The following is a 15,745-nucleotide window of genomic DNA, read 5'->3' as shown; positions in this document are numbered from 1 at the left end:
TTACTTGAGTAGTCTTTTCACTGGATAATTATTTTTTACAAGGCCGTAGGTTTGCATCGGGGTTCGGGACTGTAGGGACATAACACTACCAACTTTTCAGGATGCTCAAATTGTCCACAGCAACCTTTAAGCAATCTTATATGCATTATTTAACGAGTTCAGTTATATATATTGTCTTCCCATATGTTGTAAGGAAAGAATTGACCCTACCATTGTTAAGTGAATTCCTGTCATTATGTTCAAACTTACATTTGCCCCTTTTCACTTGCTGAATGCGCCGGTCAATCCCCCCCACAAACGCACGAGTGATTAGCTGATGACTTGACCCACGCACGCTCACACTCACGCAGCCCCGGTAGAAATACATGTCGACAACATTACGCCTCCTCCGCCCCCCCTCTTGAGGAGGAACGATATTAGAAGTGTTTTTTTTTCCGGCCAGCAGCAGCCACTGTAAGTAATGTAAAAAGACGCCAATGTCGTGGAGGTGGGGAACACATCACAAATTTTGCTACTGTGAGTCCGACCTGCATAACATTAACATGTGTGAATTTGCTAGCCTGCAAAACTCGAGTAGGAAGCTGCTTTGAGAGAAGTGTCCTTCTGTTTGTGTTTTCCACTGGTAACGTTAATTAAACTGTGAGAAATGTAGTGAACTCTGCTGGGAACTATAGAACCAGAAAAACGTGAGCAAGAACCTGCTTACAGTGAGACGAGTGCTGGATAACCTCATATGTTGCTCACACAACACAACATGCAGACAACATAATCATAATTAATCATGTACATTTTTTTTTTGTTTTATGCCGCGAGCTACCCACACTAGCGTTGCGATCGACTGGTCGATTGTGATCAACGTAATGAGCACCCCTGATTTAGCGTATCAATTAATTAGGTTCATATTCGTGAGAAATGTAGCCCTGAACTCCGTTCACTAAGGATGCAACAATACTCGGTTTTATATTGAACTGTTCGATACGCTCGCTTCGATTCAATACGCAAAAATATTCGATGCAAATGAAAAGCTCCCAAAATGTATTTTCTGAATATTTTCTTGCGTGCGCTCTCTAATATGCCCGGGATGCATCGAAAACTGAGGGCTGTGCCATGAAAAACTCCGAGACAGCTCCTCCCCGCGAGCGGCCCTCCTCCTCTCCTCCCGCAAACTGCGTGGAGGGCTGAGTGAAGCACGCTGCATTTTTTTGTGGCAGAGGTAACAATAATGGTTAGCAAGGAAAGACAGAGGTTTGAGGAAGGAGAAGACGGATATTTACAACGAAGTCCGCCAAAACATTGTTACTGACTTGGCTGCAACAACCTCGCTTTGATAACTGAGAGCTGGATGGACATGATGAACAATGAATGGCAAATTAAGAGTGCTGTACTTCAAACGCGTCCTGCTTATGAAAGTCGATTGTCCTATGCTGCTGTTGTGCATGAGCAGACGTGACTTCTGTGGCGTTTGTTAACCTTTTTAATGCTCCGACAACACTCACGCGCACGCACTAGATATAATCAAATAGCAAACTAGATGTGCTATGTTAGATCCCCGTTCAGTCCCATGCTATTGACTACGTGAGCCCAGAGTGATCATGGGACATGTAGTCCATATACTACTACATTGATTAATTAAAAACTGCCATGACTGAATGGAAGCTAAGCAGGCCAAATCAATCCATACCAGTGACTATAGATAATGCTGCAAATATTGTTAATTAAGTACGTGACACAGATGGACTCGGTCCACAAATACGATATTTGCTCATGTGGTAAACCTAGCTGCCAAGATAGCTGTAGCAATCAATAGTGTGCCCCGTCTCACTTTACAAACAGTAAAGATTGTTCTCTGCACTTTTATACAAAATTTATTCAGATCAGTAAGAAGTAAGTACATGAATATTATGCACTAAAATGCATGTTTATATGATGGCAATGTTTTTATTCCTTGTTAGCAAAAAAAAAAAAAAAACATCGAAACAAAAAAATACAAGTGTTTTTTTTTTTTTTTCAGAGCATTAAATGTATTGAACCGAATCGAAAATAGTATCCCTCTCATCGAAAATTGTACCGAACCGTGACTTAACTGTATTGTTGCATCCCAACTGTTCACCCAATATGTTTGGTCTTATGAATGTCCCATCCCGGACAAAAAGTGTACATGCAGGTTATGCTGTTATATAGCCCCTACAAATTCCTGACCAAACCTGACCTTGCTTTTTTACTTGTACTTGAGTACATATTTTGGATGACCACTTTTACTCGAGTAATATTTTGAAGTAACGCTACTCTTACTTGGGTAAAATTTTTGGCTACTCTACCCATAGGCGGAGTTTGACTTTTGAGGGCATGTTGATGACCCAGAAACGCAGTGTCAGCAATAAAATTAACTTACAAGAATATTTATAATAATAAGTTGACAATGAGCGTTTTTTGTTTCCCATCCTTCTTTATGGGAATTCTAAATCAGGCTGCTGAGGCAATACTTTTAGCCAAGATCATCATCCATTGAATATGGTACGCCCGCTGGTGTCGTGCCAATGTAGTTACCCCAGTCAAAAATTGCATCCCCTGGGCGGATTTGTGTCTTTATTATTCAATCAAAATTGCTTCATTTAAAAAAAAAAAAAAGTTGTTGCAATCAAAAAAATGCAAAAAATAAAATTGAAACTCAAAATAATGCAAGTGAAAGCTATTTTTCTTTGACTAAATTTTTTTTTTTTTTTTGATTGGAGTCAAGTTTTGTTTGATTGAACCAACTTTTTTGATTGAAGTAATGTTAATTTGTGTTTGGGCCACATTTTGGCTAGGATGTTTTTGTCTTTATTATTCAATAAAAAAATTATAAAATGTTTCAAAAAAATATATTTTCCAAAAAAAAATCACTTCAATCAAAAAAAAAAAAAAAAAAAAAAAAAAAGATTTCAATCAAAGAAAACGTTTGTGAATGCAAAAAAATATTTGAGATTGAAAAATTTGCATTTGAACACTGAATTTTTCATTGAAAAAGTTTTCTTTGATTGAAGCAATCCTTTTTGTGTTCGGGCCATATTATGGGTAGGGCATTTGTCTCTAAATCATTCAATCCCCAAAAAAGTTGCTTCAATCAAAAAAAATATATATATTTTCAATCAAAGAAAAAAATCATTTGCCAAAATAAAATTGCCCTCCCCTATTTTTTTTTTTTATTATATGCAAAGCAAATGACCGTCTCAGGTGCTAGTCACATGATCTGCTCGAAAAATAATTTTGACCCATTGTAAAAATGTATTTTGTTGTTCATTTCATTCATTTTTGTTGCAGTTTTATTGCTTTACAACTTTTATATTTATAGGAAAGTAATTTTCATGCAATGACACTTTTCGGCCAGCAGCCCCCCCCCCCCCCTTGAAATCCGTTTATGACTCTACCCACCTCTGATATTGTGACATAAACATTCCAAATTCATATATCATAACGTTCCTTCTTTTCCCAGTGACCTTATGAGGCAAACATTTTAAGTTATATTCCCATTAAAAAATTTAACACTTCCACAATCATATAATTTAAATACTTCCTCGCAAATATAATGGTGAAATTCAATGAGGTGGCAAAAAGTAATCACTTTGCCCAATGAAGTCAAGAAAAACTGCTCAACAACATTAGACATTATTATGTTCAACATTTTTATTTCACTATTGAGAACATATTTAGCTTGGCACAATTCAAACGAAGGTTGAAGTAAAATACTATGATTAAGATTAAATATAGTTTCGAATGTTTACTCCTCCTGAAATCACATGACTGATCTGCTCTGACAGCTGCAAGTTCCTGCGCATGCGCAGAACCGAAGCGGGAGGCTGCACTTTTCACTCCCAGTTTACGGCTTAAACAAGTTTACTTTGTGGCTCAGCGACGGGCGCAAACAACACAAAAGACAGGGCGGGCTACGTTTTTGTCCGCCACGTAAGCAGGCCAAACTCGTCTGGCGTCTTTTTCCCCCACCAGCTGTTCGAGTTTGGATGGCGGATGTTGACGTGTGACTTGTCAGAAAGGTAGGAAAAGTTCCGCTTTCGAAATCAGTTGCCTGTCGCTATTTCTTTTTTTTCTTGATTACCATAATTAACTTCATGTATTTTATAACTCAACTGAATTTATTTTCTTGTTGCCATGTGTCACTTTCACTAAAAAAGTAAAGTTGTCGCGTGAAAATGGCGTATCCGTCTGTCATGTGGATTCATGCGTTTCACTCGTCCACTTGAATGGGAACTCCAGATGTTAGACGCAGCCGCGCGCTGTGGAACCCGTGACTTTCGGCGTGAGGGTTTCATTTAGGCGTGGAGTGGCGCAAAACGCATCAAATTTTGCGTGCGTGACAAAAACCCGTGGTCGGAGTTAAGATTGGAACATAGTGAAGGTCCTACAGTTGCAGCAAGGGGTGACCTTAGTTCTAGTGGTCAGTGGAAAAACTTACTCAAATCCTGAGTCACTTATGAGTAGGCATTTGCTGGTATGATACTCTAACGGTATGATAACTTTAAGCCAAAATATCACGCTATTGCAATTATAGCTCTAAAATGTGTTACTTTGAGATATCTGGGTTTAAAAACAACTGTTTTCCATTGAACAGGATTTTTATTTTTCAAAACATTAGAACATAAGTATAATGTTAAGTTACAATTCAAAAAAAGAAAATCTAAATATAATAAATCTAAATGCAGTCCTTTAGGTGAGCCTAAACCCACAGCCACAGCTCAACATTATTACCATCAGAACAAAAATAATTGAATTATTTTCCATAAAAAGCACATGTGTATTTGCCTGGCACGGCCAGACTGTTCTCCCTGTGTTTTTCAAACACTGAGAGTATAGTCTGGGACCCAGCCCATTAACGGCCCCTCGAGCAAGTAAAAAATCAATCAACAAATCAGATTTGTTTATTTGCGGAACGTATTCTTAACGAGCAATGTCACTCTTCCGAGTCGGAAGTCGTCTCCACAACAACACAGATGGCGAACAGGAGAGCCGAAAATATGTTCCAATCCACGGTAAAATCAGTTTTAAATTACAAAAAACACATCGACACAAGTCATTGACAACAGTCTGTCTCGCGCTAGCCATGTTGAATAAACTCCGCTCTCCTCGTAATGTTTACTTCCGCGCGCAAGTCCCTCGTCCCGCCCGTCGCTGATTGGTCCACTCCGCTGTCTGTTTGCTGTGGCTTGCTCCGCCCTGGAAATTTTATCCGCTTAATGGTGGCCAGACTCAATAGCAAGAACAGCGGTGAGTCTGGAGTACCAGGCTACATGTGTATGACTCGTAACATGCATACACTCTTTCTCAACACAGACAGTTGCCAGAGAGAAAAAACACACGTTTTCCCTCCGCTAGACGCACTAAACACACTGGAGTTAACTCTCGTAGCTGGTGGAAAACATTCATGACCGTGTTTACTGGAGGTGTGCGAAATTCTTAGAATATTCACGATTTGGCCGTGGAAAATTCGAGAACGATTCACAAACATCCAAATTCCGATTATTGAAATATGGCAAGTAAAGCAGGACTAAAACACAGTCAGCTCGGTCTTCGGGACACAATGACGAACGGACCGAGAGTAAACATCATGTTTGCCATAACTTGGGTAACGACAATGCTCAGCTCACGGCTCAACTCATGCAGCTAGATAAAAAAACAATAATACCTGACTGACTGCTGCCGACAGCCGCTACAAACTACGTCCACATAATGCTACGGTAGATAAGATATCATATGTATATAGAACTAGATGCGAAATGACAGACTCAGCGGCGTTAGCAGCACATGTATAGAAAACTAGATGCAAAATGACAGACTTGCCGGCGTTAGTAAATAGCCGGCATCTTAAAGCAGTATATTTCCCTAGAAGGCTGTTGTAGCGAACCTAATTAACTTTTTTATCTAAAATAATCCTAAATAGTCAAAATCTTGACTTTAAAACAGTTTTAAAACTTTCACATGTCGAAAGTAGACATAGGGGAAATTATGGACTAACTGGAGCAATTTTAACAGCTTTAACGGTTGATTCACAACATTAAATGAATTTAATGTGGTTTAAAGCTGCTGATACAGAATGGGGATTTGAGTATTTTAATTACTATTTTGAACTGTTTACTTGATAAGCCTGAGAGGCTTTTTGTACAATTTTTGTAACTAATGTACAAAACATTCAAAGCAGCCAATAGCTTGCGGGGAGGGGGGAGGGGGTGGGTGTCATCAATAATAGATTTGTAATCGAATCGTTAGGTGCCCAAAGATTACATCCTCTAGTGTTTACTAACCTTTAATTTTGTATAAATGCGAAATCATATTGGAGGTATTGCCTCCACGACACCCACCCTCCGCAATCATGTTTTACATGTCGGTTGGCCCTCCGTCTCCAAGCTGCAGCCACCTGTAACGTTTCTGTAGCCGAAGTATTCCCAAACCAGCGATTTCATTTTCTTTGATGGGGGAAAAATGTTCAGGAGTTTCACCTCCTTCAGCCATCATGGAGCATAACTGACTCATTGACACGGAGCAACAACTGGTGAGGGAGGGTTGAGCGAGAGATTTCTCCATGCATTTTTGGAACATAAAAAACTAGCTAATACCTTAGGGACGGTATGACGGAAAATTTTTGCAGTTTTGAAACCTTGACGTTTTCATACTACAGTATACCTTGAAACTGGTAATCGGCACATGTCTATTGTGAGTCACTTCTGATTTTTGAAAACCCTTCCATGCACAAATAATATTTTTTAAACCCTTACAGGACACTCGTTGAACTCATTGGCTGCCACTGACGGCACTGGACATCCAATCAATTTGACTCAAACTTGACTGCACGTCTTGCGCCGGCAATGGCACTGAAACATGAGCATTTACAGCAATTCTTTAAATGAACTGGACATGTTTCGCGATCATTAGCATGCAATTATTTAAATTCTAGATAAGAAAAGAAATAATTTTCAAATGTATGCCTTTACATGCAGACAAAAACTCTGTTTTTCCACAGTGATGTCGTCCTGGTGGTGGGATCAGTGGTCCCTGTTGAGCCCAAACGGTACCGTTGGTTCTAGCGGCCTTGACAACAAGGCCTGCTTCAACAGCTCAACGAATACGGTCCTGAAGGGAGGTCAATTTGGGGGTGTGCCTGTTGTGTTGCTGCTCAACTTCAGCTTCTTTTTGGTACAAACCTCTACATTGACAATTGAGATAATTATGTTCAGTGTTCGATAATTGGACTGAGGTTTATTTATTTTTAATTTTGTCCTTCAGGTGTTGCTGATCGTGTTCTCAATCATACGGAGGAAGTTCTGGGATTATGGACGTCTTGCGCTTGTTGCAGACAATGAAGGGTGGGTTATGGATTAGACATGCTAGCATTTGGATTTAGAGATGTGAAAAACATTTGAAATTCTGGACCAGACTATTGTTTTTACAAACTTAATTGATGTGGTAGTAATTTAATATAAATTGTGAAAAAAAATTGGGTTTTTAAAGACCTTAATTTTGTGTTTTAGGGTCACTGAGTCAGGACACCAACGTTATAGACACATGTCGTCTTGCGTGTCGACCGGAGAGGACCTCGAGTACGAAATGGTTTGTCAAATGATAAAATTATATAATGGCGATAGTCCAAAGTAATTCGTCACAATAAACATCTATTTCATGCCTCATTCTTAAGGGCTTCTGTTCATGGCTGCCTTTTATCCTCAGAATGGAGTAAGTGTGAATTGTTGACGCTTTACGCTAAAGTCCTGATTTTCACAAGTCTGTTTTATTTTTTTTTTTTTTATATATTCAGCGACGAAAAGATAAAAGCCAGATGCGGCAGCGATGCCGTTCACTACTTGTCCTTTCAGCGACATCTGGTCATCCTGCTGCTGGTCATTACGGTCACCTCCCTCGCCATTATAATGCCTGTCAACCTGACGGGTGACCTGCTGGGTGAGTAACTTTTATTATATGTAGGCTGTTCACTCTGGACAAAATGGACTCTACCAGAATCACTTCCCATTATGTGAAAGTTTAAAAAAAAAAAGCCATTTAGTATTGCTTCTCCTTTTTGCTCCCCTGAAGTAAACTAAAGTAAGTTTAAAAGGGAACATGATGTAAGCACATCTCACAACAGCTTTTGTAGAAGAAAGGAGGGGCAAAAAGTATTCAATGACTCTCACTAAGCACATTATTCCATCCAAGTTATGTCTTTCAGGCAACGATCCGCGGAGTTTTGGAAGAACGACAATTGGGAATCTTCAAAAGGGGTAATAAACAGCAACACGGCAGAAGAGTAAAGAGCAATTACACCTACAGTCATGTGTAAAACATCTGAGCCAATTACTTTTAGTTATCCTGCCATTGTAAACCAGTAAAAAGTAAGACAGTCCAGTTTAGAGGATGCAAAGGTCAAGATTTTTTCCACACATATATACTGTACATAAACAAGAACTGATACTTTTGGTGTTCCACATGGTTCTGTACTAGATCCACAGATATTTACATGACAAAACTGCTGCTTTTCCACAAGGCAAATTTATGTTATTTGTTAAATCATTTACTTTGGGTTTAACTACAACACATTTCCACTCACACCAAAGGAGCCATAACACATCTAATGAAAGATGCCTGACACTTTTACACTGAACTGCACAAAACGGGCTGTGATTTAACTGTTGTTTTTGGCTTCAGAAACAACTGGTTGTGGCTTCACACAGTGTTTGCTGTCCTCTATCTTGGCCTCACTGTTGTTCTGCTGCGGCGCCACACATCGCAAATGAAAGGCATGGGCCAAGACACAGTGAGTTCCTGTCTGGTATCCAATCCAACTTTTGACACGTAAAGGTAATCTGCCATGTTTTCAGGCCAGAAACACCTTGTTTGTAACATCTGTCCCTAAAACGGCGACAGAGGAGAACGTAAAGACGCATTTCATGTGAGTGAGCAAAATTAAAAGTTTATGCTTTTTTTTTCTCAGTGTTACTTATTTTTTTTGCACAATTTTGTACAGAGAGGCGTACCCCACCTGTCAAGTGTGTGCGGTCAACATTGCCTATGATGTGGCCAAGCTCATGCACCTTGATAAGGAAAGGTAAAAACTAAAATGTGCACAGTTCCTTTAGTTCAGGGGTCTCCAAACCGTGTTTTGACAGCCACATGCTGCTCTTTAGCACTGCCCTAGTGGCTCCCTGGAGCACTTTCAAAAATGTTTGATAATGGACAAAGATGGTTGAAGGAAATATATTTTTTTGGTTTGATATGGTTTCTGTAGGAGGACAAAAATGACACAAACATTCTTAATGTTTTCCAATGCTGTAAAAATGTGCAGAATAAATATTAAGTTTCAACATTTCTGTCAACGAAAATTTGTGTCATAGCCTGTGACACACGTTTCTATCAGCAGGGCGGGATGCCAGGCAAATGGCTATTGTAAACAAACCAGAACACCTGTTGGCAGCCAAGTACCCAGTTGGGAGTGAGAGGAAAAAGTGTGATTCCATTACTTCTGAAGAACCTAGGCTAGGTTCATACCGCAGGTCTTAAAGCACAAATTCGATTTTTTTGTGTTCTTCCGACTCGAGTTAGGCATTAACTTGACGGTCTGAACGGGACAAGTCACATAGAAGTGGACCATTTCAAATCCGATCGCCATCACTTTCGTATGTGGTTTAGATCCGATCTGGGCCACATTTTTTCTGAATGTGGCGGGCGGTCAGAATTGTCAAGTCTTCCGAAACGGAATACATGCAGCAATTACGTCAGCAAAGAGCGAGAGAGACTGGGCGCTACGGTAGCGGTGCAGCTGTGCGTTAGCGCCTAGCTTGCCTTGAACACGGCTTTTGGGAAAGGGTCGGGCTTGACAACAGTCATAAAGAAATAAAATGGGTTGAGGATAAGCCAGAGAATACTCTGTTTTCTTTCTGCTCCATATAAGCAATATTTCAAGATTGCTTACACGGGCGAGAGTCGGGGCAAACTGTCCGTATGTGTGTGTCATGCATGGATGCTATCGATCCATATAAACTTTGAATTTAAGACTAAACGGGGATTATTTGTGTCTGTTATTTGTGTACTCTTTTTTGGAAATCAAAATATGATCACCTTTGAATGACGTTGAGCCAGCATGTGTGGTCATTTGTTTTGATGCTTCTGCGCAGACTTAAAAAAACAAAACAGATATAATAAAGAAAATCAAAGACATGCCCGGATAAGTGGCGCATCATGCACGTCCCATTTAGTTTTTCCGACACTACAAAATAAAAACGACATCAAAAATCGGACTTCTTTATTTCTATAAGTTCATAAAAGCAATGAAAGAATTAATTAATATTGTAATAAAGTTCAACTTAAGGTGGCATCATACAGAGTAGTCACGTGGTGGGTTGGATGCACTGCAGGGAAAATAAACAATAAATCATGAAGGTTCATTATCTATTTTTAGCCGACTTAGTCATTTCGATAGTAGGCTAATATAGCTAATACAGATACATACAGCATGTGTTGCCTTCATTATTAGGCTTATTTAAGGCTTTTAATTTTTTGTGGCTCCAGACGTATTTGTTTTTTTGTTCGACTATAGCTCTTTCAACATTTTGGGTTGCTGACCCCTGGTTCAGTTGGTCGTTGGATCAAGGCAGATTTAATCAATTTTGGGGAATTTGTGTTTGGTCAATCATGAAAAAAATAACTGATCTTGTCCACCTCGGCCAGAAAATTGGGATCAGGGCACTCTATGAGATTTCTACATTCTGATGTGATCTGAAGCATTTGTTCAGGCATTTAAATACCACAATTAAATACAGTGTGTGACTAATGTGCCAAAATGTTTTTCACCTTTAGGGTTCGAGCTGGGAAAAACCTGCGTTACTATGAGCGTGTCTTGGAGAAGACAGGGCAGCGAGGAAAAATATATCCCCGCATGTGCAGTTACCTTTGTTGCTGTGCCAACTGTGAAAAAGTGAGAGGTTGTCTTACGTTTGAAAGGTTAAAAAATTAGATCCAATTCATGTTTGTTAATACAATAAAATTGTGGTAAAAGCCATATTCGTCCTCCCTCAGGTGGACGCGATCGAGTACTACAGCACAAAAGAAAAAGATCTGCTGGAAGAGGTGCGGCAGCAGGTGGAAGTGGTGCCACAGCGCCCCCTGGGGCTTGCCTTTGTCACTTTGCAAACTGAGGCCATGGCTAAGTAGTGAGTAGTCATTTATCTTTCATCCACCCACGTCCGTGCCAGCTGGGAATCCATATTAGAATCCAAGTTCTACACAGTCAGCACAGCTAAGTGGTGTTAGCTGTCAAAGACGCAGTTTGATGTATTTGGGCCGGGGCCAAAATTCACTAAACCCTTTTCTGGCATTGTGGGGGACCTGGTTGCTTGCCATTATCGAAAAGTTCATCATTCCTGTCACTAATTCTTGCTTTTACGGTTCATTAGCATTCTAAAAGACTTCAACGCACTCGAATGCGGAAATAGAAGTTGCTGTTGCGGCCGAGAGCCTCAGCCTTCGAGCAACAGCGCAAGCCTCAAAGTGAGAAAGTGGAGGGTCAGCTTCGCACCCCATCCCAAAAACCTTTATTGGTAAGCCTTCTACATAGCACTTTTATCGTATTCAGTGAAGCCTTCATTACGTTCTTCCATCTACCTGTCCAGGGACCATCTATCCGTGCAGGGCTTCTCCTGGTTCATGCGCTACATAATGCTCAACTTCCTGCTATTCTTCCTGCTCACCTTTCTTACAACGCCCACCATCATCATCAACACCATGGACAAGTTCAACGTCACCATGCCCCTCTACTATCTGAATGTACGTTCATGAGACTTTGCCTTTTCTGACCGCAAAAATGAACTTTTGCCTGCTTCCTCCTCAGAGCCCGATTATCAGTCAGTTCTTTCCCACGTTCCTGCTGTGGTGCTTCTCCGCACTGTTGCCCACTATTGTCTACTACTCCACGCTGGGGGAGGCACACTGGAGCAGGTGTGACACATTGGGATTGGGGAGCGAGGTGTGATTGGACTTTGGATTGAATGTCCTTTGGTTCTCTTTCAGGTCCAGCGAGCAGCTGAGCATGATGCACAAGCTATACTTCTTCCTGCTATTCATGGTGCTCATCCTCCCGTCGCTAGGACTCACCAGGTTAACTCATCCACCGATTATTTGAACCCTGCCATCCCTCCCAGTTTAAATAGATTGAACATCTATTACCGTTAAAGGTGGCAAATGAGTCAAAAGTTGAACAAATGGTTTTGTTTCTCTTCTAGTCTCGCCTTGTTTTTCCGCTGGCTATTTGACAAAGAGTTTCTCACAGATGGGAAGACGAGGTTTGAGTAAGTGCAAGTGTAACATTTCCAGACTTTGAAAGTACTGCACCACATACAGTATTTAGAGCTACTACTAGGGCTGCAGCTATCGATTATCCATTAGTTAGTTTGAATAATCGAGTAATCGGACTACAAACATTTAATGAGTTGCAGAATAAATTTGAGGAGATGGAAAAACAAACAAGTGTTTATGCTTGCAATAATATTTATTTTGGCTTGCTAAGATTATCTACGAATACGAAATAAAATTCCTGACTGTTTCTTCAAAAGATGCAGAATTGCACTTTCATTTCACAAGCGTAAGAAATGCATTTAAAAATGAATTTTAAAAATACCTGAACTTAGCCTCAAACGATATTTTAAAAAAGTAAATAAAAGATCTAAGTACAACAAAAGAACAATTGGCTAATTTGCATAGCAAAAGTCCGCTAGCTTGCAGACAGAGGCCATGACTTAGTATTTTATAGCAATAAAATCCTTTTTTTTTTCCACATTGCTCTTAACACATTGTTCAAACACATATTACCACAAAAATGCTAAATATACTTCTAAATTAAATAAAGAATGCATAAACATATTAGCTCAGACAAAAACATACCTTATGTTGGTCTTAACAGGGAGCAGCTGGATCCAGTCATTTTAGACGAGTTATTGCATATTCACTGTTGCCACTAGAGGGCAGAGCATCCACCCAAATCAATAAAATTAAATGACACACTTTCAAAACAAACCATTATAAACGTTACTCAAACGAATCTTCGAAGCAGCAAAATTTGATTCTAAGCTTTTTTTCCTAATTGAATTACTTGAGCTAATCGATTAATCATTGCAGCAGTAGTACCATTATTGCTTAATTGAGATAGAAGTTGTACAAACCCTATTTTTGAGCCTCTTGCCAGTGTATTCTTATTTTAAATTTGTATATTTTGTTAATGTTTTGCCATATATACATATCATTACATTGTATTTTTAACCTTTACAGTTCCACTGTACATCCAGCTAAAATGTAAATCCCAGAATAACATAACAGTAAATTACGTGATGCAATTAGTTGATTCATCAACTCAAAATGAGTTGTTGCAGCCCTAAACAGAACCGCATTTTCTTACATTAAAACTGAACAAAGAACCGTAAAGTTTTACATATTATCTCTTTCTTCACTATTTGTGCCAGATGTGTGTTCTTACCTGACCAAGGGGCGTTTTTCGTCAACTACGTGATCGCAGCCGCCCTGGTGGGCTCGGCCATGGATCTGTTGCGGCTTCCTGGTTTGCTGCTTTACACCATCCGCCTAGCAATCGCACACTCGGCCGCTGAAAGGAAATACGTCAAACAGGTATGTGAAAGACAATTCAGCATTGGCATACTACATTGAAAGTGCTTTTAGGTGATTCATAATACCGGTAATAGAAATGTGTCACATTTTCTTACCGGAGACTGACTCATTTCCCCCACATATGACTAAACTATACCCTTTTATTATCTTGTTTCAAACGCTGGACAAAATATATTTAAAATAATTGACATTCTTTTGTTTTTCCATTACCAGAACCAAGCCTATGAGTTTGAATACGGCGCAATGTATGGCTGGATCCTTTGTGTGTTTACTGTCATCATGGCATACAGTGTCATTTGTCCCATTATTGTGCCTTTTGGTGAGCAGCACATTAGGCATATTTTCATTCTTACTTTTGAGAGTTGTTATTCTCCACAAGCAGTTGTTGAACACCACACCAGTTTTCTCATTGGAACAATATGAACTGTTCTATCTGAATGTTCTTAATGGCTATGTGACCCCCACTAGGTCTCCTATACATGACACTGAAGCACCTGGTGGACAAGCACAACTTGTATTTCGCCTACTTGCCAACACGTCTTAACCGCCAAGTCCACCTGAAGGCAGTTAATCAAGCTCTGGCCGCACCAATCATTTGCCTAATATGGCTTTATTTCTTTTCCGTCCTCAGAACAGGTGTCTTCCTAAATATTTTTAGCTTTTTATTTAGTAACAGTATTTAACTATGTCAATTTACCACTACAATAATAAAATAAAAACGTGTCATTCCAGGTTTCCGGACACCCACTTCCCTTTTTACACTTGTTGTGCTCGTCATCACAGTCTTCATCTGCCTCAGCTATACCTGTTTTGGCCATTTTAAATACCTCAGTCCACATAATTATGTGGTGAGCCACATGCTACGTTTGCATACTTACATTTTTTTTCTTCTATCAGGCTTAGATCCCTTGTGTTCTTTTACAGGTTAAGGAAGAAGATGAGGACACAACTGCGGCTGGAGAGGACAACACCATGGTAAATGTGCATGTAACCACAGTAAAGCCTCCTTAATTCATATTTATGAACATCTTGGTGTGTTTTTTCATTACAGGTTTACCTTCCCAGAGTGCTAAATCCTAAATCCTCAGCAGGGACTCCAAAGTTCGCGCCGACCCATCAGTCGTACGGTTCCACAGAGGACAGCCAAGAATGCAGCACCAGTTCTGTAGAGGGCGACGTCACAAAAAAACAATCCGTGTAAAATCTTGCTTCCTTGTGATTTTGCCAAAAGGACACAGAAATACAGAGACACTTTGATATTAGAGAGCTATGTTTACAAGAATAAGCACTTCTAAGATTTTTTTTGATTACTCGTGAAAAAATTATTCTGCACAGTTTTGTTTGGGCGGCGGGGTGGTGGAATGAATGTTGAGAAATGATGAATGTTGCATGAGAACAAAATAAGCATTACTGATGCCAAAGATGTGGAAGTGAGCAGTTTATGTACAAATCAGGGGAGGCCACCTAGTATATGTGTAACAAACTTCCACATAGGGCAAAATGGGTGAAAGCACTTCCTCTCAACATGTGGAAATGGTAGAAACCTAGTGCAGAGCAAGCCAAAGCTTTCGCCTACAATGTCTTTTATGAAATTCCACCAAAGATGACAATATCCCATGTTTAGTCTTCCTTTATGTTTACATATTAAATTGTATTTGTATGAAATAAATTACATGCATATGTATGTAATATAATGTACCTCCTATTTCATAACTTATTTATGAACAAAAGCAGACTGCAGTTTCTCGTTGAGAACTTTTTCCCCCCTCAGGATGGGGGGGGGGCTAACAAGTTTTAAACTGCGACCATTTTTTAAAAATTAAAAGAATAAAACATTTTTAGAAACATTGTTCACATAAAGCTTTCACAAATAAAATCACATTTTTGCAGTTAAAAATAATTGTGCCATTTTTCTAGTTTTTTAATTTTTACAGTTAAGGTACATTTTTCAACAAAATTAAATATTTTAGTGCTGGTACTTTTTTTGGGGGGGCGTTTTTTTTTTCTTCATATTTTTATACCAAACAAAAAAAATCTTGACACACTACAACATTAACATTTTTTGGTTAAATTTCAAACATTTCAAAACAAAGCC

General features: G+C 39.4%; 1 protein-coding gene across 1 annotated transcript; it reads left to right on the top strand.

Annotated features, from left to right (window-relative positions):
* The first annotated feature begins 3,830 nt into the window (after window positions 1-3,830).
* Window positions 3,831-15,497, top strand: tmem63a (transmembrane protein 63A). Its single transcript, XM_057823619.1, has 23 exons — window positions 3,831-4,031; window positions 7,010-7,182; window positions 7,273-7,352; window positions 7,518-7,596; window positions 7,682-7,719; window positions 7,802-7,944; window positions 8,210-8,261; window positions 8,686-8,794; window positions 8,859-8,929; window positions 9,005-9,085; window positions 10,834-10,951; window positions 11,053-11,186; window positions 11,430-11,573; window positions 11,646-11,799; window positions 11,864-11,970; window positions 12,043-12,129; window positions 12,255-12,320; window positions 13,488-13,650; window positions 13,864-13,969; window positions 14,119-14,286; window positions 14,383-14,498; window positions 14,575-14,625; window positions 14,702-15,497. Exons 2-23 carry the CDS (start codon window positions 7,012-7,014, stop codon window positions 14,849-14,851), a joined length of 2,388 nt encoding a protein of 795 aa, XP_057679602.1. The 5' UTR covers window positions 3,831-4,031; window positions 7,010-7,011; the 3' UTR covers window positions 14,852-15,497.
* Window positions 15,498-15,745: the final 248 nt, after the last annotated feature.

This window comes from Corythoichthys intestinalis, chromosome 19 (genome assembly GCF_030265065.1).
Source record: "Corythoichthys intestinalis isolate RoL2023-P3 chromosome 19, ASM3026506v1, whole genome shotgun sequence".
Lineage (NCBI taxonomy): Eukaryota > Metazoa > Chordata > Actinopteri > Syngnathiformes > Syngnathidae > Corythoichthys > Corythoichthys intestinalis.
The sequence above is the reverse complement of the archived record's forward strand: the minus strand, read 5'-3'. Positions and strand labels throughout refer to the sequence as shown.